The sequence below is a fragment of the Eleutherodactylus coqui genome, chromosome 2, assembly GCF_035609145.1.
Source record: "Eleutherodactylus coqui strain aEleCoq1 chromosome 2, aEleCoq1.hap1, whole genome shotgun sequence".
Classification (NCBI taxonomy): domain Eukaryota; kingdom Metazoa; phylum Chordata; class Amphibia; order Anura; family Eleutherodactylidae; genus Eleutherodactylus; species Eleutherodactylus coqui.
Window position 1 is genome coordinate 332,923,116 of NC_089838.1, and position 25,001 is coordinate 332,948,116.

The window sequence follows — 25,001 nt, forward strand, 5'->3', positions numbered from 1 at the left end:
GTGTGGCAGTTTTTCACAGAGATGCCTGACAACCGACGAACAGTGGTGTGCAACCTTTGTCGCGCCAAGATCAGCTGGGGAGGCACCACCAACAGCATGCGCAGGCATATGATGGCCAAGCACCCCACAAGGTGGGACGATGCCGTTCACCGCCTCCGGTTTGCACCACTGCCTCTCCCCCTGTGCCCCAACCTGCCACTGAGATCCAACCCCCCTCTGAGGACACAGGCAGTACCGTCTCCTGGCCTGCACCCACACCCTCACCTCCGCTGTCCTCGGCCCCATCCAGCAATGTCTCTCAGCGTAGCGTCCAGACGTCGCTAGCGCCACAGTTTGAGCACAAGCGCAAGTACGACGCCACACACCCGCACGCTCAAGCGTTAAACGTGCATATTGCAAAATTGATCAGCCTAGAGATGCTGCCGTATAGGCTTGTGGAAACGGAGGCTTTCAAAAGCATGATGGCGGCGGCGGCCCCGCGCTACTCGGTTCCCAGTCGCCACTACTTTTCCCGATGTGCCGTCCCAGGCCTGCACGGCCACGTCTCCCGCAACATTGTACGCGCCCTCACCAACGCGGTTACTGCCAAGGTCCACTTAACAACAGACATGTGGACAAGCACAGGCGGGCAGGGCCACTATATCTCCCTGACGGCACATTGGGTGAATTTAGTGGAGGCTGGGACAGAGTCAGAGCCTGGGACCGCTCACGTCCTACCCACCCCCCGAATTGCGTGCCCCAGCTCGGTGGTGGTATCTGCGGGGGTGTATGCTTCCTCCACTAAACCACCCTCCTCCTCCTCCTACGCAACCTCTGTCTCGCAATCAAGATGTGTCAGCAGCAGCACGTCGCCAGCAGTCGGTGTCACGCGGCGTGGCAGCACAGCGGTGGGCAAGCGTCAGCAGGCCGTGCTGAAACTACTCAGCTTAGGAGAGAAGAGGCACACGGCCCACGAACTGCTGCAGGGTCTGACAGAGCAGACCGACCGCTGGCTTGCGCCGCTGAGCCTCCAACCGGGCATGGTCGTGTGTGACAACGGCCGTAAGCTGGTGGCGGCTCTGCAGCTCGGCAGCCTCACGCACGTGCCATGCCTGGCCCATGTCTTTAATTTGGTGGTTCAGCGCTTTCTGAAAAGCTACCCCCACTTGTCATACCTGCTCGGAAAGGTGCGCCGGATCTGCGCACATTTCCGCAAATCACACACGCACGCTGCACCCTGCGGACCCTGCAACATCGGTTTAATCTGCCAGTGCACCGACTGCTGTGCGACGTGCCCACACAGTGGAACTCTACGCTCCACATGTTGACCAGACTCTATGAGCAGCGTAGAGCTATAGTGAAATACCAACTCCAACTTGCGCGGCGCAGTGGGAGTCAGCTTCCTCAATTATTTACAGAAGAGTGGGCCCGGTTGGCAGCCATCTGCCAGGTCCTTGGAAAATTTGAGGAGTCTACCCAGGTGGTGAGCGGCGATGCTGCAATCATTAGCGTCACCATTCCTCTGCTATGCATCTTGAGAAGTTCCCTGCAAAGCATAAAGGCAGACGCTTTGCGCTCGGAAACAGAGCCGGGGGAAGACAGTATGTCGCTGGATAGTCAGAGCACCCTCCTGTCTATATCTCAGCGCGTTCAGGAGGAGGAGCATGAGGAGGATGAGGAGGAGGGTGAAGAGACAGCTTGGCCCACTGCTGACGGCACCCATGCTGCTTGACTGTCATCCTTTCAGCGTGTATGGCCTGAGGAGGAGGAAGAGGAGGAGGAGGAGGAGGATCCTGAAAGTGATCTTCCTAGTGAAGACAGCCATGTGTTGCGTACAGGTACCCTGGCACACATGGCTGACTTCATGTTAGGATGCCTTTCTCGTGACCCTCGCGTTACACGCATTCTGGCCACTACGGACTACTGGGTGTACACACTGCTCGATCCACGGTATAAGGAGAGCCTTTGCACTCTCATTCCCGAAGAGGAAAGGGGTTCCAGAATGATGCTATACCACAGGGCGCTGGTGGACAAACTGATGGTAAACTTTCCATCCGACAGCGCTAGTGGCAGAAGGCGCAGTTCCGAGGGCCAGGTAGCAGGGGAGGCGCAGAGATCAGGCAGCATGTACAGCGCAGGCAGGGGAACATTCTCCAAGGCCTTTGCCAGCTTTATGGCTCCCCAGCAAGACTGTGTCACCGCTCCCCAGTCAAGGCTGAGTCGGCGGGAGCACTGTAAAAGGATGGTGAGGGAGTACGTAGCCGATCGCACGACCGTCCTCCGTGACGCCTCTGCCACCTACAACTACTGGGTGTCGAAGCTGGACACGTGGCCTGAACTCGCGCTGTATGCCCTGGAGGTGCTTGCTTGTCCTGTGGCTAGCGTCTTGTCAGAGAGGGTGTTTAGTGTGGCTGGGGGAATCATCACGGATAAGCGTACCCACCTGTCAACCGACAGTGCCGACAGGCTTACACTCATCAAGATGAACAAAGCCTGGATTTCCCCAGACTTCTCTTCTCCACCAGCGGACAGCAGCGATACCTAAGCAATACGTAGGCTGCACCCGCGGATGGAAGCATCGTTCTCTCTCACCATCCAAAACGGGGACATTTGTGCTTCATCAATCTGTGTATAATATTCCTCCTCCGCCTCCTGCTCCTCCTCCTGAAACCTCACGTAATCACGCAGAACGGGCAATTTTTCTTAGGGCCACAAGGCTCACTCATATAATTTTTCTAAACAATTTTTATACGTTTCAATGCTCTTAAAAGCGTTGAAACTTTAACTTGAACCAATTTTTCGTTAAACTGGGCTGCCTCCAGGCCTAGTTACCACTTAAGCCACATTAACCAAAGCGATTAATGGGTTTCACCTGCCCTCTTGGTTGGCCATGGCCAATTTTTTGGATGTACATTAGTACTGTTGATACAGCAATTTTTGTGGGCCCTCGCCTACAGTGTAATCAAATGAATTTTTAGCCCACCTGCATTACAGCTGACGTTACATCCGCTGTGTTGGGCAATGCAATGGGATATATTTATGTACCGCCGGTGGCTTCCTGGCACCCACCCATGCTGTGGGTCCACAGAGAATTATAAATGCATCTGAAACCACATCTAAAGAACCCCAGTCTGACTGGGGCATGCAGTGTGGGCCGAAGCCCACCTGCATTAAGCACGACATTACTACCTCAGCTGTGTTGGGCAATGCAATGGGATATTTTTATGTACCGCCGGTGGGTTCCAGGGAGCCACCCATGCTGTCGGTCCACAGGGACTTCACAATAGGGAGTTGTACCTGCCTGTGTCTATGAATTAAAAACCGCGGTCTGACTGGGGCATGCAGACACCTTGACAGAATGAATAGTGTGTGGCACATAGGTTCCCCATTGCTATGCCCACGTGTGCAGCTCCTGATGGCGGTGGCACATGATTATATTTCTCATTGCTTCTGTACAGCATTGTGGGCTATCGCCCCGCCCCTTTTAAAGAGGGTCGCTGCCTAGCCGTGCCAACCCTCTGCAGTGTGTGCCTGCTTTTCCTCTGGCAGACGCACTTATAAATAGACATGAGTGTGGCGTGGCATGAGGGCAGCTGAAGGCTGGGCAGGGACAGTTTGGTGTGCGCTGTGGACACTGGGTCGTGGGGGGGGGTGGTTGGTCAGCATGTAACCCAGGAGAAGTGGCAGCGGAGTGTCATGCAGGCAGTGATTGTGCTTTGTTGGAGGTAGTGTGGTGCTTAGCTAAGGTATGCCATGCTAATGAGGGCTTTTCAGAAGTAAAAGTTGTTGGGGGGGGGGGGGGCCCACTCTTGCCGGTATTGTGGCTTAATAGTGGGACCTGTGAACTTGAGATGCAGCCCAACATGTAGCCCCTCGCCTGCCCTATCCGTTGCTGTGTCGTTCGCATCACTTTCTTGAATTGCCCAGATTTTCACACATGAAAACCTTAGCGAGCATCGGCGAAATACAAAAATGCTCGGGTCGCCCATGGACTTCAATGGGGTTCGTTACTCGAAACGAACCCTCGAGCATCGCGAAAATTTCGTCCCGAGTAACGAGCACCCGAGCATTTTGGTGCTCGCTCATCTCTAATAAGTATACATAGATACATATACATACTACACGTTTCTCTCTTACTTTAATTTATGCATTCCTACTATCTCACAAGTTGTAAAACAATTTCATGGACAAGGATAAGGTGTGTTCAAGAGGGTAATTTTCACAAAGTCACAGTTTATTATTCATGGACTGATGTTTGTGATTCAATTGGGTCTGTGTATTTACTGTTCAACCGTAACCCTAGGTCCACACAGTATTACTTGATCATTATACCCCAAACACACTCCATTTCTCCTGTAGAACTGACAGTGGGTTTAACAGTGCTTGCATAATCAGATCGACGACCACTAACAAGAGGTTATTGCTGCAGATACACACCAATCCACTACATGCATAACCTGTAATTTCGGTCACGCATACCCAATTCTATATCAGTACAGCAGGTAAGTTCTCCCTAAATTAGTGCACCATAAGTGATAGGGTTATTTAATATGAATGGTGTTGATCTGAGAGCAATATGCAGGTAGATATATGAAGCATGTGACAGATACAGGACACCTGCTCACTGTTAATTGCTGCTATTTCTCATATAACAGCTCTCGCCCATAATAAACATCATAAAGAAGGCCCGTGTATCTGTAGACAAAAGCAGACATGATGAATTTTTGATGAAGAAACCGAGACAGGAGGAGGATAGTAGTATATGTATAATAGGTACGTTTGATGAGTGCTCGAGGGAGGTCAGAAAAATCATTACTAAGTATTAGGGGATACTATCCAAGGACATGGATTTATCAGATTGCATAGTGGAGAGACCCCTGATCATCTATAGGAGAGGTAGAAATATAAAAGATCGGATTGTACATAGTCATCTACAACCAACGTCTCCCCCACCAACTTGGTTAACCATGAAGCCCGTGAAGGGCTTATATCCATGCTCAGGCTGCAAAGCCCGTAGGTACATGATAAAAGGATCTACATTTAGAAGTTTGGTAACTGGTAGGGCATATGATATTAGAGACTTTGTGAATTGTAGGATTAGTGGGGTTGTATATTTGGCGCCATGCCCCTGCCCTCTTGATAACATTGGAAAGATGACCCAACAGCTGTGAAGAAGATTATTGGCGCAAATCAGAAATATCAATTACAAGGAACAGAAGAGTCTGGTGACTTATATCAGAGAATGTCATGATGATGACGCGGATGTGGTGGTATTGAATCTATACAGAGTAATGGAGGAGTGGTGATGGAGGTGTGGTGATCTAGATCGGAAGCTCCTGCATAAGGTATGCGCATGGATTTATAGAATGCAATCCTGCTCACCAAGTGGCTTAAATGAAGGCATATCATTTGTGTAGAAGATCTATGTGTGGATCTGGTGCAACTATATCAGAATATCAAACACTAATCGTCATCAAATGTAATGAGATCTCAACGTCCCCATTGATAATGAAAGGTCTCTCTCAGGTCAGATTTACTACCAAGTGTATGCATCTTATGCATATGTGCATATGGGTTGACTGAATTTGTGTACCTTTACCTATACTGTACTGTATTGATTAATGTCAAATCTTCTCATACAAACCGTGAGGGCAGGCATAATTGTGTCCGTTGAGGCCATGATTGGTTATTAATTATACCTGAGTGGACTGAGAATAAATGGATCTATTTCATTTTATCTTTATCAAGACTATAAGTTTAGAAAAATAATGTATAAATAACCCCGGCACTCCTGTGCGTTTACTCAGTACGGATGATAATTGATGAAGAGGCACTTACATGCACAGAGTGGCCCATATGGGTAACGAGCCTCCTCTGTAGAAGTCCGGGAAGGCACGTCTCAACCTTGTTTTCAGTAGTCCGGGGTCTAGAGAACAGCACCAAGATGGATGACAGGGCCCAACTAAGGGGATAGCCATTTTGGACTTAATGCTAACCAACAGAACTGACAGAATAACAAGGGTGCAGGCTGGGGAGCACCTGGAAAATAGTTAACTTATAAATATAATATAAAATAATACATTTAAACACTTGTCTCTACAAAGAGAGTTTTATATGGGAAATACAAAATGACTAAACTTTAGGAAGGCTTCCAAGTTAAATCAGCATATAGATCTCCCTCACCGAGGGGACAAAAGGTTTCAATAATGACTTATGAAAAACCCTATGAACCCTCCATGTAGCTGGCAAATCAAGTTCATTAGCAAGCGGGTTTACCACATGCGTGATGTCAAAGGGACCCACGTAACGCGGCGCCAGTTTCAAAGATGAAACCTTCAATTTGAGATTTCTAGAAGACAAATATACCTTCTGTCCCATCCTGTAAGGCTCAGAAACTGACAGACTCCTCCCACTACACAACTGCATACGAGCCCCCATTGCTTCCAGGTTCTTCTGTACTTCTTTCCATACCCCCTGCAGCATATCTGTGGCGACATCAGCTGCAGGACAGGCAGACAGAGTAGAAATAGCCTTAAGGAAATAAGGATGCTGAGCATATAATAATAAAAATACTAATCTTTATTTGTATAGCGCCAACTTATTCTGCAGCACTTTCAGGCATGGATAAATGCAAAACAATACAACAATTACAATATAAGGTACATTGGGTTAGACACAAATGGGTTGAGGGTGGTACAGGAGGTGCAGGGGGTGGGGAACACAGGCAATAGGAAATTTCATGTACAGATCATTTATTAGAAAGCTAACAGGGTGGGGCACCATAGGGAGCGGCGAGGGACTAGGTCAGGAGATTTGGTATGCTTCCCTGAAGAGGTGCGTTTTTAATGTCTGAAATTTTGTGCATCGGGAATTGTCCAGATGCCTTGGGGTAGAGCATTCCAGAGGATGGGTGCTGCTCTGGTGAACTGCTGTAGGCGAGATTGTGAGGTTCGTATTACAGGGGTGTTTAGTCTGAGTGTGTTAGCCGATCGGAGTGAGCGGGCTGGGTGTGTACTGACAGTAGGGAGGCAATGTATGGTGGTGCAGCGCCATGCAGAGCTTTGTGAGTGAGGTAGAGGAGTTTAAATTTAGTTCTCGATGGATGGGCAGCCAATGCAGCGACTGCCATAATGCAGAGGCATCTGAATAACGACTGGATAGAAAAATGAGTCTAGCTGCTGCATTTTGTATGAATTGGAGTGGAGCGAGTCTAGTGCAGGGGAGGCCAATGAGTAGCGAGTTGCAGTAGTCAAGCCGAGAGTGGATGAGGGCAACCATGAGTGTCTTTAGCGTGTCCGTGGTTAGGAACGGACGTATTTTAGCAATATTTCTGAGGTGCATGTGGCATGTTTGGGCCAGAGATTGAATATGGGGGGAAAAGGAGATGTCAGAGTCCAGTTGCATATACGCAAAGAAATGGAGATACCCCAGTGGAAGAACAAGTACGGTTGTTTAGCGCAAATTCTGCCCACTGATGAGCCTTTTCGCTAGCAAACAACCATAAATATTGCACTAAATCCTGGTTCTTACACTCAGTCTGACCATTGGTTTGTGGGTGAAATGCTGACGAGAAGGAAAGCGATGTTCCCAGGTTTCTACAGAAGGCTCGCCAAAATTGGGCAACAAACTGAACACTGCAATCAGACACAATGTTATCGGCAACCCCATATAGACAAATGATTTCTGTTACAAAAATCTTGGAAAATTCTGTCGCAAAAGGTAGCTTCTTTAACGCCATGAAATGTGCCATTTTTGAGAAACGGTCTACAACAACTAGGTTAGTGGTGGTAGAACGGTGGTAAAATCTACTGATAAATGCGGCCACAGACAAAAAGGCACCGATAACGGTTCAGGAAAGCGTACCAAATCTCCTTACCTAGTCCCCTGCCCCACCCTATGGTTCCCCACGCCGTTTGCCTTTTAATAATTGTTCTGCACATGAAATTCTCTATTCCCTGTGTTCCCTATGCCTTGGTCCTCCCCCCACCCTTTGCCCCTCCTGTATCATCCCAACTAATTTGTGTAAAACCCAATGCACCTCACATTGTAATTGTTGTATTGTTTTGCATTTATTCATGCCTGAAAGCACCGCAGAATAAGTTGGCGCTATACGAATAAAGATTATTATTATTAGAGGCCTCTCTGGACAGCGACGAGGTTTACTACGTGCACAGACAGAGCATCCCTTAACAAAGCCGCAGATCTCCTGAGACATGCCTGGCCACCAGTAGTGTGTAGTACAAAGATCCAGAGTACCCTGGATGACCTGCGAGAACAGATGTGTGATACTCTTCAATGACTCTGGCACAAACCATCTGCCCTCCAGCACCCACGAAGGAGCGTCTTGCTGAGGAACAAGATCAGATTCTACAGCTGCCACCACCACCCCAGGTGCCAAGATATTTTTGGGAGCCACTGTCTCACTTTCCGGTGAACCGAAACTCTGTGAGAAGGCATCCGCCTTCATGTAACGACGAGGTTAAACCTGGCGAAAAACAACGCCCACCTGGCCTTACGAGCTGTGAGTCCCTTAGCATTGGTGAGACATACCAAGTTTTTATGATTGGTATACATGGTAATGGGATGACTTGCCCCCTCAAGATGGTGACGACACTCTTCTAGAGACCCCTTAATCGCCAGTGACTCACGATTACCCACGAAGTAGTTACGTTCCGCTGAACTGAACTTTCAAGAGAAGAACGCACATGGACTATACCCAGACCTCCCGCTGACTTCCTGAGACAATACAGTCCCCGCCTCCACCTCAGACGAATCGACCTCAATGAAGAAAGGTTGCCGTGCATCAGGTTGTACTAGCATCGGGGCAGCAGTACATGCCCTTTTGAGACAACTAAAAGCCTCTAGGGCCTCTGGCGACCATCTTACCAAGTCGGCACCCTTCTTGGTAAGATTGGCCGGGGGTTGAGCAATAACAGAATAATTCCTAATGAATTTACGGTAAAAATGTGCGAAACCTAAAAACCGCTGGAGAGCTTTCAGGTTATCTGGTTTGATCCATTGGGATATTGCTGCCACTTTATCATACTCCATTTGAATCTCCATGGGTGAAATCATATAACTAAGGAAAGACACTTGTTTAGTACCAAAAATGCATTTCTCCAACTCCAAAAGTTGGTTCTCACGCAAACGATTCACAACCAACCTCAGGTGCCACATATCTGAATCTTTAACGCTGAGAATTCAGTCATCAGAGGTCTGACAACACTTAAACTAATCAAATTGGCAGCTGCACCTGAATCAATAAAAGCTTGACCAGACCGAGTAAAATTCCAGAAGCCAATTTGACAAGGCACCAACAACTTACGGAGTACCTATGATCCTAGGCGATCCTCCCAAAAATCGCCTAGGATCTGAAGTTTTCCCCCAGTTCGGACTGATGTTATAGACTAGAGATGAGCGAGCACCAAAATGCTCGGGTGCTCGTTACTCGGGATGAAATTATCGCGATGCTCGAGGGTTCGTTTCGAATAACGAACCCCATTGAAGTCAATGGGCGACCCGAGCATTTTTGTATATCGCCGATGCTCGCTAAGGTTTCCATTTGTGAAAATCTGGGCAATTCAAGAAAGTGATGGGAACGACACAGCAACGGATAGGGCAGGCGAGGGGCTACATGTTGGGCTGCATCTCAAGTTCACAGGTCCCACTATTAAGCCACAATAGCGGCAAGAGTGCCCCCCCCCCAACAACTTTTACTTCTGAAAAGCCCTCATTAGCAATGCATACCTTAGCTAAGCACCACACTACCTCCAACAAAGCACAATCACTGCCTGCATGACACTCCGCTGCCACTTCTCCTGGGTTACATGCTGCCCAACCGCCCCCCCCCCCCCCCGCACAACGACGCAGTGTCCACAGCGCACACCAAAGTGTCCCTGCGCAGCCTTCAGCTGCACTCATGCCAAGCCACCCTCATGTCTATTTATAAGTGCGTCGGCAATGAGGAGGAACCGCAGGCGCACACTGCAGAGGGTTGGCACGGCTAGGCAGCGACCCTCTTTAAAAGGGGCGGGGCGATAGCCCACAATGCTGTACAGAAGCAATGAGAAATATAATCCTGTGCCACCGCCATCAGGAGCTGCACACGTGGGCATAGCAATGGGAAACCTATGTGCCACACACTATTCATTCTGTCAAGGTGTCTGCATGCCCCAGTCAGACCGCGTTTTTTTATAAATAGTCACAGGCAGGTACAACTCCGCAATGGGAATTCCGTGTGCACCCACAGCATGGGTGGCTCCCTGGAACCCACCAGCTGTACATAAATGTATCCGATTGCAGTGGCCTGGACAGCAGAGCTAACGTCAGATTAAATGCAGGTGGACTTCGGCCCACACTGCATGCCCCAACCTGACCGGGCTTTTTAATTCATAGACACAGGCAGGTACAACTCCCTATTGTGAAGTCCCTGTGGACCGACAGCATGGGTGGGTGCCAGGAAGCCACCGGCGGTACATAAATATATCCCATAGCATTGCCCATCACAGCTGAGGTAATGTCATGTTAAATGCAGGTGGGCTTCGGCCCACACTGCATGCCCCAGTCAGACTGGGTTTCTTTAGACTTGGACACATGTAGTTACAACTCCGTGTGGACCCACAGCATGGGTGGCTCCCTGGAACCCACCGGCGGTACATAAATATATCGCATTGCAGTGCCCAGCACAGCTGATGTAACGTCAGCTGTAATGCAGGTGGGCAAAAAATTAATTGGATTACACTGTAGGCGAGGGCCCCAAAAAATTGGTGAATTGGTTAATGTGGCTTAATTGGTAACTAGGCCTGGAGGCAGCCCAGTTAAAATAAAAATTGGTTCAGGTGCAAGTTTCAACGCTTTAATGAGCATTGAAACGTATAAAAATTGTTTACAAAAATTATATGACTGAGCCTTGTGGGCCTAAGAAAAATTGCCCGTCCGGCGTGATTACGTGAGGTTTCAGGAGGAGGAGCAGGAGGAGGAGGAATATTATACACAGATTGATGAAGCTAAAAGGTCCACGTTTTTGATGGTGATAGAGAACAATGCTTCCATCCGTGGGTGCAGCCTACGTATTGCTTAGGTATCGCTGCTGTCCGCTGGTGAAGAAGAGAAGTCTGGGGAAATCCAGGCTTTGTTCATCTTGATGAGTGTAAGCCTGTCGGCACTGTCGGTTGACAGGCGGGTACGCTTATCCGTGATGATTCCCCCAGACGCACTAAACACCCTCTCTGACAAGACGCTAGCCGCAGGGCAAGCAAGCACCTCCAGGGCATACAGCGCGAGTTCAGGCCACGTGTCCAGCTTCGACACCCAGTAGTTGTAGGGGGCAGAGGCGTCACGGAGGACGGTCGTGCGATCGGCTACGTACTCCCTCACCATCCTTTTACAGTGCTCCCGCCAACTTAGCCTTGACTGGGGAGCGGTGACACAGTCTTGCTGGGGAGCCATAAAGCTGGCAAAGGCCTTGGAGAATGTTTCCCCGCCTGCGCTGTACATGCTGCCTGATCTCTGCGCCTCCCCTGCTACTTGACCCTCGGAACTGCGCCTTCTGCCACTAGCGCTGTCGGATGGGAAGTTTACCATCAGTTTGTCCTCCAGCGCCCTGTGGTATAGCATCATTCTCGAACCCCTTTTCTCTTCGGGAATGAGAGTGGAAAGGTTCTCCTTATACTGTGGGTCGAGCAGTGTATACACCCAGTAATCCGTAGTGGCCAGAATGCGTGTAACACGAGGGTCTCGAGAAAGGCATCCTAACATGAAGTCAGCCATGTGTGCCAGGGTACCTGTACGCAACACATGGCTGTCCTCACTAGGAAGATCACTTTCAGGATCCTCCTCCTCCTCCTCCTCCTCTGGCCATACATGCTGAAAGGATGACAGGATGACTCCATCTTGGAGTTGCGGAAATGTGCGCTGACCCGGCGCACCTTTCCGAGCAGGTATGACAAGTGGGGGTAGCTTTTCAGAAAGCGCTGAACCACCAAATTAAAGACATGGGCCAGACATGGCACGTGCGTGAGGCTGCCGAGCTGCAGAGCCGCCACCAGTTTACGGCCGTTGTCACACACGACCATGCCCGGTTGGAGGCTCAGCAGCGCAAGCCAGCGGTCGGTCTGCTCTGTCAGACCCTGCAGCAGTTCGTGGGCCGTGTGCCTCTTCTCTCCTAAGCTGAGTAGTTTCAGCACAGCCTGCTGACGCTTGCCCACCGCTGTGCTGCCACGCCGCGCGACACCGACTGCTGGCGACGTGCTGCTGCTGCTGCTGACACATCTTGATTGCGAGACAGAGGTTGTGTTGGAGGAGGAGGAGGAGGGTGGTTTAGTGGAGGAAGCATACACCGCAGCAGATACCAGCACCGAGCTGGCGCCCGCAATTCTGGGGGTGGGTAGGACGTGAGCGGTCCCAGGCTCTGACTCTGTCCCAGCCTCCTCTAAATTCACCCAATGTGCCGTCAGGGAGATATAGTGGCCCTGCCCGCCTGTGCTTGTCCACGTGTCCGTTGTTAAGTGAACCTTGACAGTAACCGCGTTGGTGAGGGCGCGTACAATGTTGCGGGAGACGTGGTCGTGCAGGGCTGGGACGGCACATCGGGAAAAGTAGTGGCAACTGGGAACCGAGTAGCGCGAGGCCGCCGCCGCCATCATGCTTTTGAAAGCCTCCGTTTCCACAAGCCTATACGGCAGCATCTCCAGGCTGATCAATTTGGCAAGTTGCACGTTTAACGCTTGAGCGTGCGGGTGCATGGCGGCGTACTTGCGCTCAAACAGTGGCGCTAGCGACGTCTGGACGCTGCGCTGAGAGACATTGCTGGATGGGGCCGAGGACAGCGGAGGTGAGGGTGTGGGTGCAGGCCAGGAGACGGTAGTGCCTGTGTCCTCAGAGAGGGGTTGGATCTCAGTGGCAGGTTGGGGCACAGGGGGAGAGGCAGTGGTGAAAACCGGAGGCGGTGAACGGCCTTCGTCCCACCTTGTGGGGTGCTTGGCCATCATATGCCTGCGCATGCTGGTGGTGGTTGCTCCCCAGCTGATCTTGGCGCGACAAAGGTTGCACACCACTGTTCGGTCGTCAGGCGTCTCTGTGAAAAACTGCCACACCGTAGAGCACCTTGACCTCTGCAGGGTGGCATGGCGTGAGGGGGCGCTTTGGGAAACAGTTGGTGGATTATTCGGTCTGGCCCTGCCTCTACCCCTGGCCACCGCACTGGCTCGGCCTGTGCCCACACCCTGACTTTGGACTCCGCGTCCTCGCCCGCGTCCACGTCCTATAGGCCTGCCCCTACCCCTCAGTATGGTGTATTACCAGCAGTGCAGAAACAGAACGCTGTAATTAAATGTGCCGCTTATTGGCCTGTGGTTGGAGGCTCACTTCGCTTACCGAACGCACAGCAGAACCAGGAAATAATTTTGCGCAAGCCTGCTGTAACACTTTGCTGGCTGCGTATGAATTAGGAGGACAACTACACCCAGCACAGACCCAGTACACTGAGGACAGTCACAGGCAGCCCAAATAGATTTTTTTTCCCAAATGTTTTTGGAAAGGCCCACTGCCTATATTCAATAAATATGTCTTCTGTCCCTGCCTCACCACCACTACTGGCCCTGGAGTATGTATAATTACTGCAGGGCGCAATGCTCTGCACGGCCGATATACAAAAAAAAAAAAAGTGCAACACTGCAAAAAGCAGCCTGCACACTACTGCACACGGTTAGATGTGGCCCTAAGAAGGACCGTTGGGGTTCTTGAAGCCTAAAATACTCCTAACACTCTCCCTATAGCAGCTCCGGCACCAACAGCACTTTCCCTCCTCTATGTCAGAATGCATCTGTGGCGAGCCGCGGGAGAGGCCGATTTTTATACTCGGGTGACACCTGATCTCGCCAGCCACTCACTGCAGGGGGGTGGTATAGGGCTTGAACGTCGCAGGGGGGAGTTGTAATGCCTTCCCTGTCTTTCTATTGGCCAGAAAAGCACGCTAACGTCTCAGAGATGAAAGTGAAAGTAACTCGAACATCGCGTGGTACTCGTCATGAGTAACGAGCATCTCGAACACGCTAATACTCGAACGAGTATCAAGCTCGGACGAGTACGTTCGCTCATCTCTATTATAGACGCTTCAGAGGACAGGTCGCTACACGATGTCTAGCTTTTCCACAATAGAGGCAGAGACAATGAGTCATCTGGAACTGTCGCCGTTCCTCTAGAGTTAGCTAGTCCACTTCCATAGGCTCAGCACCAGGAGTTGGCATGGGAGAAGTGTGAGCAGGTCTGCTGGATTCCCTAGCCTTACGGGCCTGACATTCCTCTTTTCTAGATCTCAGCCTCCTGTCATCTTTGACCGCCAATTCCATTGAACGTCACAGGATCTGGATGAAAAATGAGTAGATTCTTGACAGCGTCAGAAAGACCCAACGAAACACATCTTTAAGGGCGCTATTGTTCCAAGAGGTTTCACCTGCATGCAGTCTAAGTTTAGAGCAATAGTCCTCTACACACTGCTGCCCCTGGCATAGAGACATGAGATACCGCCAACCCCGCATGGTCATGCTCATCAAACATAACTCCAAGTTCCTGAAAAAACAAATCAACTGACTGCAGGAAAGCCAAACTCTTGGGTAAGAAGTAGGCACATGTCTGGCGGGGACCCCGAAGTAAGGACATAATCAATTCAACTTTGGGATACTGAGCCGGAGGAGCGGGGCCGCATTCGAAAATACATTCTACATGCCTGCTGAAAAACAAAAAACTTGCTCCTCTCCCCTGAAAATACCTCAGGAAGCTGACACTTGGGCCCAGGAATAGAAGGGGTTGCAAAGACATGCACAAACTCCCGCTGCTCCTGGGCCACCATACGACCGGACAGGTCATCGATCACGACCACTAAATCCTGCAACTGACTTGTGAGGGTACTCATGGCCTCCATTGGAGAGTCAGTTATTATGTGATAGGGAAATTCAATGTTCCGTCAATATGCTGTGAGGATCCAAATCAGAGGTGGTTATGGCAGCCGCCGTGAGAAAGCAGTGACACAGACTGGTCTATGTGCAAAGCAAACTCCCTTTATTACATATGTCACAACTTATATAGTAACGGGGGGCGTGGCCTGACTGAGAGAGAAGACGGACGTCTCTGGCTGATCTCTGTCCCTATCCAGCCTGAAAAGCTAAAAAAATAGCCTACCAGCAGCAAAAATATAATCAACTACTTACCTCCTAAACCTTGGGATACCATGCCTAAGAGGAAGGTTTTCAAGCCGCCGCCAAAGAGGGTCTCGGACTTCTTCCCAGTAAGATCTGAAGACCGGGAGCAACCCGCGCTCCCTATGAAAATGCCTTCCCCCACTGTCTCCACAGCGAACAGAGAGGCAAGAACGACACCTGTCACAACCGCTGCAGACTCCGGGGCTCCGGACATAAACGGCGATCTTATACAGCTGACAGCACAGAGGAGCTTGCCGAGCGGAGTGGTAAGCAAGGGGAGAGGGGGGAGAACTGACACTGCACAGTCCCCGACTGACATGGCGCCTCAGCGCTCTCCAACCCCCCCATCACCAACATCACAGAGCAGAGCTCCGGACACAGACAGCGACCTAAAGCAGCCGACAGTGCAGAAGACCATGCCGAGCGGTAAGTGAGGGGAGAGGGGGGAGAACTGACACAACTTATATAGTAACATGACGCAGGGCGGGCTTTATGCCTGCTAAACTTGTTTTCGCATAAACATACATTGTTGCTTAGAGATGTTATCTTAGATTGTGCAACTTTTCACATTCTAATTAGAGATGAGCGAACGTATTCGTCCGAGCTTGATACTCGTTCGAGTATTAGCGTGTTCGAGATGTTCGTTACTCGTAACGAGTACCACGCGATGTTCGAGTTACTTTTAGTTTCCTCTCTGAGACGTTAGCGCGCTTTTCTGGCCAATTGAAAGACAGGGAAGGCATTACAACTTCCCCCTGCGTCGTTCAAGCCCTATACCACCCCCCTGCTGTGAGTGGCTGGGGAGATCAGGTGTCACCCGAGTATAAAAATCGGCCCCTCCCGCGGCTCGCCTCAGATAGCTGAAGGACAGTGCTATAGTGTTGGAGCTGCTGTAGGGAGAGCTTTAGGAGTTAGTGTAGGCTTCAAGAACCCCAACGGTCCTTCTTAGGGCCACATCTAACAGTGTGCAGTAGTGTGGAGGCTGCTTTTAGCAGTGTTGCACATTTTTTTTTTTTTTGCTATATCGGCCGTGCAGAGCATTGCGCCCTGCAGTAATACTCCAGGGACAGAATTGTGTAGGCAGGGCCAGAAGCCATATATTATAGATTGAATATACGCAGTGGTCCTTTTGCAAAAAAATCTTTGAAAAACAAATATTTGGCCTGCCTGTCACTCTGCTCAGTGTTCTGGGTCTGTGTCTGCTGCGGGTTGTAGTTCTCCAAATAAATACGCAGCCAGCTAAGTGTTACAGCAGGCTTGCGCAAAATTATTTCCTGGCTCTGAAATCACCGCTCTGTTGCACTTAATAACAGTGCAACACTGCAGTTCCGTCACACACATCAGGGACAGAATTGTGTAGGCAGGGACAGAAGACATCTTAAAGATTGAATATACGCAGTGGTCCTTGTGCAAAAAAAGATTAGAAAAAAATCTATTTGGCCTGCCTGTCACTCTGCTCAGTGTTCTGGGTCCGTGTGTGCTGGGGGTAAAATTTCTCCAAATAAATACGCAGCCAGCTAAGTGTTACAGCAGGCTTGCACAAAATTATTTCCTGCCTCTGAAATCACCGGTCTGTTGCAGTTAATAACACTGCAACACTGCAGTTCCGTGACACACTGCAGGGACAGAATTGTGTAGGCAGGGACAGAAGACATATACTATTGAGTGAATATACGCAGTGGTCCTTTTGAAAAAAATCTTGAAAAAAAATCTATTTGGCCTGCCTGTCACTGTGCCCAGTGTTCTGGGTCTCTGCTGGGGGTAGTAGTTCTCCAAATTCATACGCAGCCAGCTAAGTGTTACAGCAGGCTTGCGGCAAATTATTTCCTGGGGTTCCGTAAACGAAGTCAGCCTCCAACCACAGGCCAATAAGCGGCACATTTAATTACAGCGTTCTGTTTCTGCACTACTGCTAATACACCATGCTGAGGGGTAGGGGTAGGCCTATAGGATGTGGAAGCGGGCGAGGACGCGGAGGCCCAAGTCAGGGTGTGGGCACAGGCCGAGCCAGTGCGGTGGCCAGGGGTAGAGGCAGGGCCAGACCGAATAATCCATCAACTGGTTCCCAAAGCGCCCCCTCGCGCCATGCCACCCTGCAGAGGTCAAGGTGCTCTACGGTGTGGCAGTTTTTCACAGAGACGCCTGACGACCGACGAACAGTGGTGTGCAACCTTTGTTGCGCCAAGATCAGCTGGGGAGGCACCACCAGCAGCATGCGCAGGCATATGATGGCCAAGCACCCCACAAGGTGGGACGATGCCCGTTCACCGCCTCCGGTTTGCACCACTGCCTCTCCCCCTGTGCCCCAACCTGCCACTGAGATCCAACCCCCCTCTGAGGACACAGGCAGTACCGTCTCCTGGCCTGCACCCACACCCTCACCTCCGCTGTCCTCGGCCCCATCCAGCAATGTCTCTCAGCGTAGCGTCCAGACGTCGCTAGCGCCACAGTTTGAGCGCAAAGGGCAAGTACGACGCCACGCACCCGCACGCTCAAGCGTTAAACGTGCACATTGCAAAATTGATCAGCCTAGAGATGCTGCCGTATAGGCTTGTGGAAACGGAGGCTTTCAAAAGCATGATGGCGGCGGCGGCCCCACGCTACTCGGTTCCCAGTCGCCACTACTTTTCCCGATGTGCCGTCCTAGCCCTGCACGACCACGTCTCCCGCAACATTGTACGCGCCCTCACCAACACGGTTACTGCCAAGGTCCACTTAACAACAGACACGTGGACAAGCACAGGCGGGCAGGGCCACTATATCTCCCTGACGGCACATTGGGTGAATTTAGTGGAGGCTGGGACAGAGTCAGAGCCTGGGACCGCTCACGTCTTACCCACCCCCCGAATTGCGTGCCCCAGCTCGGTGGTGGTATCTGCGGGGGTGTATGCTTCCTCCACTAAACCCTCCTCCTCCTCCTCCTACGCAACCTCTGTCTCGCAATCAAGATGTGTCAGCAGCAGCACGTCGCCAGCAGTCGGTGTCACGCGGCGTGGCAGCACAGCGGTGGCCAAGCGTCAGCAGGCCGTGCTGAAACTACTCAGCTTAGGAGAGAAGAGCCACATGGCCCACGAACTGCTGCAGGGTCTGACAGAGCAGACCGACCGCTGGCTTGCGCCGCTGAGCCTCCAATCGGGCATGGTCGTGTGTGACAACGGCCGTAACCTGGTGGCGGCTCTGCAGCTCGGCAGCCTCACGCACGTGCCATGCTTGGCCCATGTCTTTAATTTGGTGGTTCAGCGCTTTCTGAAAAGCTACCCACTTGTCATACCTGCTCGGAAAGGTGCTCCAGCTCTGCGCACATTTCCGCAAATCCCACACGCACGCTGCCACCCTGCGGACCCTGCAACATCGGTTTAATCTGCCAGTGCACCGACTGCTGTGCGACGTGCCCACACAGTGGAACTCTACGCTCCACATGTTGGCCAGACTCTATGAGCAGCGTAGAGCTATAGTGGAATACCAACTCCAACTTGCGCGCCGCAGTGGGAGTCAGCCTCCTGAATTATTTACAGAAGAGTGGGCCTGGTTGGCAACCATCTGCCAGGTCCTTGGAAAATTTGAGGAGTCTACCCAGATGGTGAGCGGGGATGCTGCAATCATTAGCGTCACCATTCCTCTGCTATGCCTCTTGAGAAGTTCCCTGCAAAGCATAAAGGCAGACGCTTTGGAATCAGAAACGGAGGCGGGGGAAGACAGTATGTCGCTGGATAGTCAGAGCAACCTCATGTCTATATCTCAGCACGTTGAGGAGGAGGAGGAGGAGCATGAGGAGGAGGGGGAAGAGACAGCTTGGCCCACTGCTGAGGGGACAGATGCTGCTTGCCTGTCATCCTTTCAGCGTGTATGGCCAGAGGACGAGAAGGAGGAGGAGGAGGAGGGGGAAGAGACAGCTTGGCCCACTGCTGAGGGTACAGATGCAGCTTGCCTGTCATCCTTTCAGCGTGTATGGCCAGAGGAGGAGGAGGAGGAGGAGGAGGAGGATCCTGAAAGTGATCTTCCGAGTGAGGACAGCCATGTGTTGCGTACAGGTACCCTGGCACACATGGCTGACTTCATGTTAGGATGCCTTTCTCGTGACCCTCGCGTTACACGCATTCTGGCCACTACGGATTACTGGGTGTACACACTGCTCGATCCATGGTATAAGGAGAGCCTTTGCACTCTCATTCCCGAAGAGGAAAGGGGTTCGAGAATGATGCTATACCACAGGGTGCTGGTGGACAAACTGATGGTAAACTTCCCATCCGACAGCGCTAGTGGCCGAAGGCGCATTTCCGCGGCCCAGGTAGCAGGGGAGGCGCAGAGATCAGGCAGCATGTACAGCGCAGGCAGGGGAACACTCTCTAAGGCCTTTGACAGCTTTATGGCTCCCCAGCAAGACTGTGTCACCGGTCCCCAGTCAAGGCTGAGTTGGCGGGAGCACTGTAAAAGGATGGTTAGGGAGTACGTAGCCGATTGCAGCACCGTCCTCGGTGACGCCTCTGCCCCCTACAACTACTGGGTGTTGAAGCTGGACACGTGGCCTGAACTCGTGCTGTATGCCCTGGAGGTGCTTGCTTGTCCTGCGGCTACCGTCTTGTCAGAGAGTGTGTTTAGTGTGGCTGGGGGAATCATCACGGATAAGCGTACCCACCTGTCAACCGACAGTGCCGGCAGGCTTACACTCATCAAGATGAACAAAGCCTGGATTTCACCAGACTTCTCTTCTCCACCAGCGGACAGCAGCGATACCTAAGCAATACGTAGGCTGCACCCGCGGATGGAAGCATCATTCTCTATCACCATCCAAAACGGGGACCTTTTTGCTTCATCAATCTGTGTATAATATTCCTCCTCCTCCTCCTGCTCCTCCTCCTGAAACCTCACGTAATCACGCCGAACGTGCAATTTTTCTTAGGCCCACAAGGCTCAGTCATATAATTTTTCTAAACAATTTTTATACGTTTCAATGCTCATTAAAGCGTTGAAACTTTCACGTCAACCAATTTTTATTTTAACTGGGCTGCCTCCAGGCCTAGTTACCAATTAAGCCACATTAACCAAAGCCATTAATGGGTTTCACCTGCCCTCTCGGTTGGCCATGGGCAATTTTTCTCAGGTACATTAGTACTGTTGGTACACCAATTTTTGTGGGCCCTCGCCTACAGTGTAATCCAATAAATTTTTGGCCCACCTGCATTACAGCTGACATAACATCAGCTGTGATGGGCACTGCAATGGGATATATTTATGTACCGCCGGTGGGTTCCAGGGAGCCATCCATGCTGTGGGTCCACAGGGAGTTGTAACTACATGTGTCCACTTCTAAAGAACCCCAGTCTGACTGGGGCATGCAGTGTGGGCCGAAGCCCACCTGCATTAAGCACGACATTACTACCTCAGCTGTGTTGGGCAATGCAATGGGATATTTTTATGTACCGCCGGTGGCTTCCTGGCACCCACCCATGCTGTCGGTCCACAGGGAGTTGTAAATGCATCTGTTTCCACTTCTAAAGAACCCCAGTCTGACTGGGGCATGCAGTGTGGGCCGAAGCCCACCTGCATTAAGCACGACATTACTACCTCAGCTGTGTTGGGCAATGCAATGGGATATTTTTATGTACCGCCAGTGGGTTCCAGGGAGCCACCCATGCTGTGGGTCCACAGGGAGTTGTAAATGCATCTGTGTCCACTTCTAAAGAACCCCAGTCTGACTGGGGCATGCAGTGTGGGCCGAAGCCCACCTGCATTAAGCACGACATTACTACCTCAGCTGTGTTGGGCAATGCAATGGGATATTTTTATGTACCGCCGGTGGGTTCCAGGGAGCCACCCATGCTGTGGGTGCACACGGAATTCCCATTGCGGAGTTGTACCTGCCTGTGACTATTTATAAAAAAACGCGGTCTGACTGGGGCGTGCAGACACCTTGACAGAATGAATAGTGTGTGGCACATAGGTTCCCCATTGCTATGCCCACGTGTGCAGCTCCAGATGGAGGTGGCACAGGATTGGATTTCTCATTGCTTCTGTACAGCATTGTGGACTATCGCCCCGCCCCTTTTAAAGAGGGTCGCTGCCTAGCCGTGCCAACCCTCTGTAGTGTGTGCCTGCGGTTCCTCTGGCAGACGCACTTATAAATAGACATGAGTGTGGCGTGGCATGAGGGCAGCTGAAGGCTGCACAGGAACAATTTGGTGTGCGCTGTGGACACTGGGTCGTGCGGGGGGGGGGGGGGGGTTGGGAAACATGTAACCCAGGAGAAGTGGTAGCGGAGTGTCATGCAGGCAGTGATTGTGCTTTGTTGGAGGTAGTGTGGTGCTTAGCTAAGGTATCCATTGCTAATGAGGGCTTTTCAGAAGTAAAAGTTGTTGGGAGGGGGGGGGGGGCACTCTTGCCGCTATTGTGGCTTAATAGTGGGACCTGGGAACTTGAGATGCAGCCCAACATGTAGCCCCTCGCCTGCCCTATCCGTTGCTGTGTCGTTCCTATCACTTTGTAGAATTGCCCAGATTTTCACAAATGAAAACCTTAGCGAGCATCGGCGATATACAAAAATGCTTGGGTCGCCCATTGACTTCAATGGGGTTCGTTACTCGAAACGAACCCTCGAGCATCGTGAAAAATTTGTCTCGAGTAACGAGCACCCGAGCATTTTGGTGCTCGCTCATCTCTAATTCTAATATTACATTGCATTAGCAATTCCTGTTAAACAAGATATGCGGTTAGTAAATTTTGCTGAGTTGTACTGAGTTGTAGAATATGCCCAGAAAATCCTGTTTAGCTGTGTCAAGAAGTGGTAGACCTTCACATATACAAAATCAAATCATATTCAGACCTGAGACCTTCACATTATGTTATGGTATTCTACCCATGATAAGCCAGCCCGGATGCCCTACATCTCACCCACAACTCCTGTCCCTGTCTGCTTGCCTCCCCTCCAGGCTAACCCCAGGCAGGAAACTGGGTGGTGGTCCCTACTCTCACTAGGGACCAAAAAAGGGACGCTGGCATACCTGGATGAAAAGAGTTTAATACCGAAAGGAAAGGCAGATGTTAATAACCAACATGAACAATACGAAGCAGAACTGAGGCTGATGGAAAAACCTGGTGAATAATAGCAAAGTATAGCAGACAAGATGACAGAAACAGGAGACTAACAGAGGAAAACTAGCTAGCATACTGAGGAAAACCAATAACTGGCAGTGATTGGAAATCTCTGCCCGACCTTTAGACAAAAGCCTCTGCCCAGGGGCGTAAAGAGAGAGAGCTTGTGCATGGCAGCTGCACTCATAGGTGTGCACACACAGCCCCACGCGCTACCAGCAGCACGCCGGCTAGGCATCCGAGCCCCCGGCCGCCGGACAACAAGCTGGGGGGCGCGCCTCTACCCGCAGGACCCCACACACCGCTGCCCTGGGAAGACCAGCAATTGTCGCGTGTGGACAAAAGGTTGCATAAGGCACTTCCCTTTGGGGGCTCCAATGATTGCCAATGTTTGGATATTAAGTTGGTGGCTGACATGTTATTTGACTTAGATATTCTTAAAAACAAGCTGGTGATTAAACTTCTATATTTATATTTTTAATTAGCTTTTTTTAAAGATGACTCATGAGACAAAGGCAAAATATCCCCCAAGACTGGTTTGCCAGGCACCCTGTCTTTTCTTCAGTATATAAATACGTAGACGGAATCCCATTATGTTTCATATCCATGTATCTGACAACCACACAACATGACTGCCATCTATATCCTCTGGGACATTTCTTCAGAAAAGAATTGAGATTCATAACCAGTGATTCAGAAATTTGAAAATGAATTTGAAGAAGAAAGAAATATCTGATGTAATTACTGCTAGTAACTTCTATGTAATATTATATAATGTCCACTTAAGATTCTTCTCAAATGGTTGTGCAAAATGTATCAATTTAAAAAATAGGCAACTGTTACTTTAGAAATTTCACTTTCAAAAGGAACAGTTTGGTCATCAACATTAACATCTTTAATATGCTTGACTTTTTAGGGTCTTTGTTGCAGTTTTGTAGCCAATACATAAAGAAAGCTAATTTTTAAATTCTAATTTCCTTATATTAATCATTTTAAAGTGGAGGAACTGTTTATTTCATATCACAAATATGACATAATTTTAAGTAAAATGCATAAACATTTATCTCATGAATCTACTGTGTAAACGTCTAGCTATGGTATACAGGTATTTTTGGTTTATTGTAGCTGCTATGCTATTTGTTCTATATGCAGGTGAACAATATGACTGCGGCCACCGAATTTTTTCTCTTAGGATTTCAAAGCAATCAAAATTTAAGACTTTCCCTGTTCTGTATTTTCCTTGTAATTTACTGTGGGACCATATGTGGGAATCTCCTAATCATCACCCTGGTGTCCACCAGCAAGAATCTCCAAACTCCAATGTACTTCTTCATCTCCCAACTGTCCATCAGTGATATCTTGGTCATCACAGATGTTGTCCCCAATTTACTCTACCTCTTACTGAATAATGGAGGGACCATTACTTTTAGTGATTGTATCACTCAGTTGTATTTTTTATGTGCTCCAGAAGTATTTGAATGTTTCCTCCTCACAGTTATGTCTTATGACAGATATGTGGCCATCTGTAATCCCCTTCGTTACTCCATCATAATGACAAGTGGCCATTGTGTGATTCTGACTATAACCTGTTGGTTGCTTGGTTTTTCTGCTGTTTTGATTTATATCATAAAAATGGCAAAACTAATATTTTGTGGACCACATGTCATTGACCATTTATTTTGTGACATTGTTCCCTTACTAGACCTGTCCTGTTCAGATACCTTTATCATCCATTTGGAGATTTATTTACTAACCATTCCATTTGTCCTCTTTCCAACTGCAATGATTTTCTTGTCTTATACTTACATAGTTTTAGCAATCTTAAAGATCTCATCCAATACTGGCAGCCTTAAAGCCTTCTCCACCTGTAGCTCCCACCTCATTGTGGTTGTCATATTCTACTGGTCTCTGTTCTGTGTTTATGTTGTCCCAACAAAAGGCCAAACTGTCACAATAGGTAAAATCCTATCACTGCTCTATACTGTATTTACTCCTTTAATTAACCCAATTATATACAGTCTGAGAAATAAAGATATTATGAAAGCCATTCAGGAAAAAATTAGTAGGCATATGAGCTGATACATTTTCAATAATGGGTCTGCATATGTGTTGTACGGTGATATTTTTAAGTTGATTGGCTAAAACAATTAAATGGCAGGGAAAATAGAGGTTCGCCTTCAGAGGTATGGAAAACTTTCGCCTTTATTAATAGTGCCTCCGCATTCAATAAAACCAGGAATGCATTTCGGCCAGCGTCGGACCTTGATCACCCTTGATAGGGTAATCAAGGTCCGACGCTGGCCGAAATGCGTTCCTGGTTTTATTGAATGCTGAGATACTATTAATAAAGACGAAAGTTTTCCATACCTCTGAAGGCGAGCCTCTTTTTTGCTGAACTTTTCATTTGAATTTCGTGGTGGACTGCATGACTTGCCAACAGGTTGGATACACAGCCGGAGTATAAGGATCGGGTGAAAACAAGAGAGGGTGAGCACAAATGTTTTTTTGTCTTCGGCAGGGAAAATAGCTATGCTGGCTACCAAGAGAGTATGATGATTTTATAATGTGGCGGTGTAATAACTAAAATGAAGAGCTCTTTAGAAACAATAAGGTGTTCAATGATGTAATTACTAATTCTTTAGATACAATAAAAACCTGTAATTTACAAACAACCTTTAAAAAGTAAAACTGAAAAGAAATTGTTTTAGCGTTGCAATACACAGGGGTACAAAGAGG

General features: G+C 49.6%; 2 protein-coding genes across 2 annotated transcripts in view; one reads left to right on the top strand and one right to left on the bottom strand.

Moving 5' to 3' along the window:
* Positions 1-14,890, bottom strand: part of LOC136610347 (olfactory receptor 6B9-like) — a 77,455-nt gene extending 62,565 nt beyond the window's left edge. The window contains exon 1 of the mRNA XM_066589580.1: positions 14,747-14,890. Within this exon, the coding sequence (XP_066445677.1) occupies positions 14,747-14,890 (144 nt within the window). The remainder of the gene's footprint in view (positions 1-14,746) is intronic.
* A 315-nt stretch (positions 14,891-15,205) lies between these two features.
* LOC136610348 (olfactory receptor 10A7-like) lies at positions 15,206-24,344 on the top strand. Its single transcript, XM_066589581.1, has 2 exons — positions 15,206-15,442; positions 23,418-24,344. The coding sequence occupies exons 1-2, from the start codon at positions 15,206-15,208 to the stop codon at positions 24,342-24,344; spliced, it is 1,164 nt and encodes a 387-aa protein (XP_066445678.1).
* The last annotated feature ends 657 nt before the right edge of the window (positions 24,345-25,001 follow it).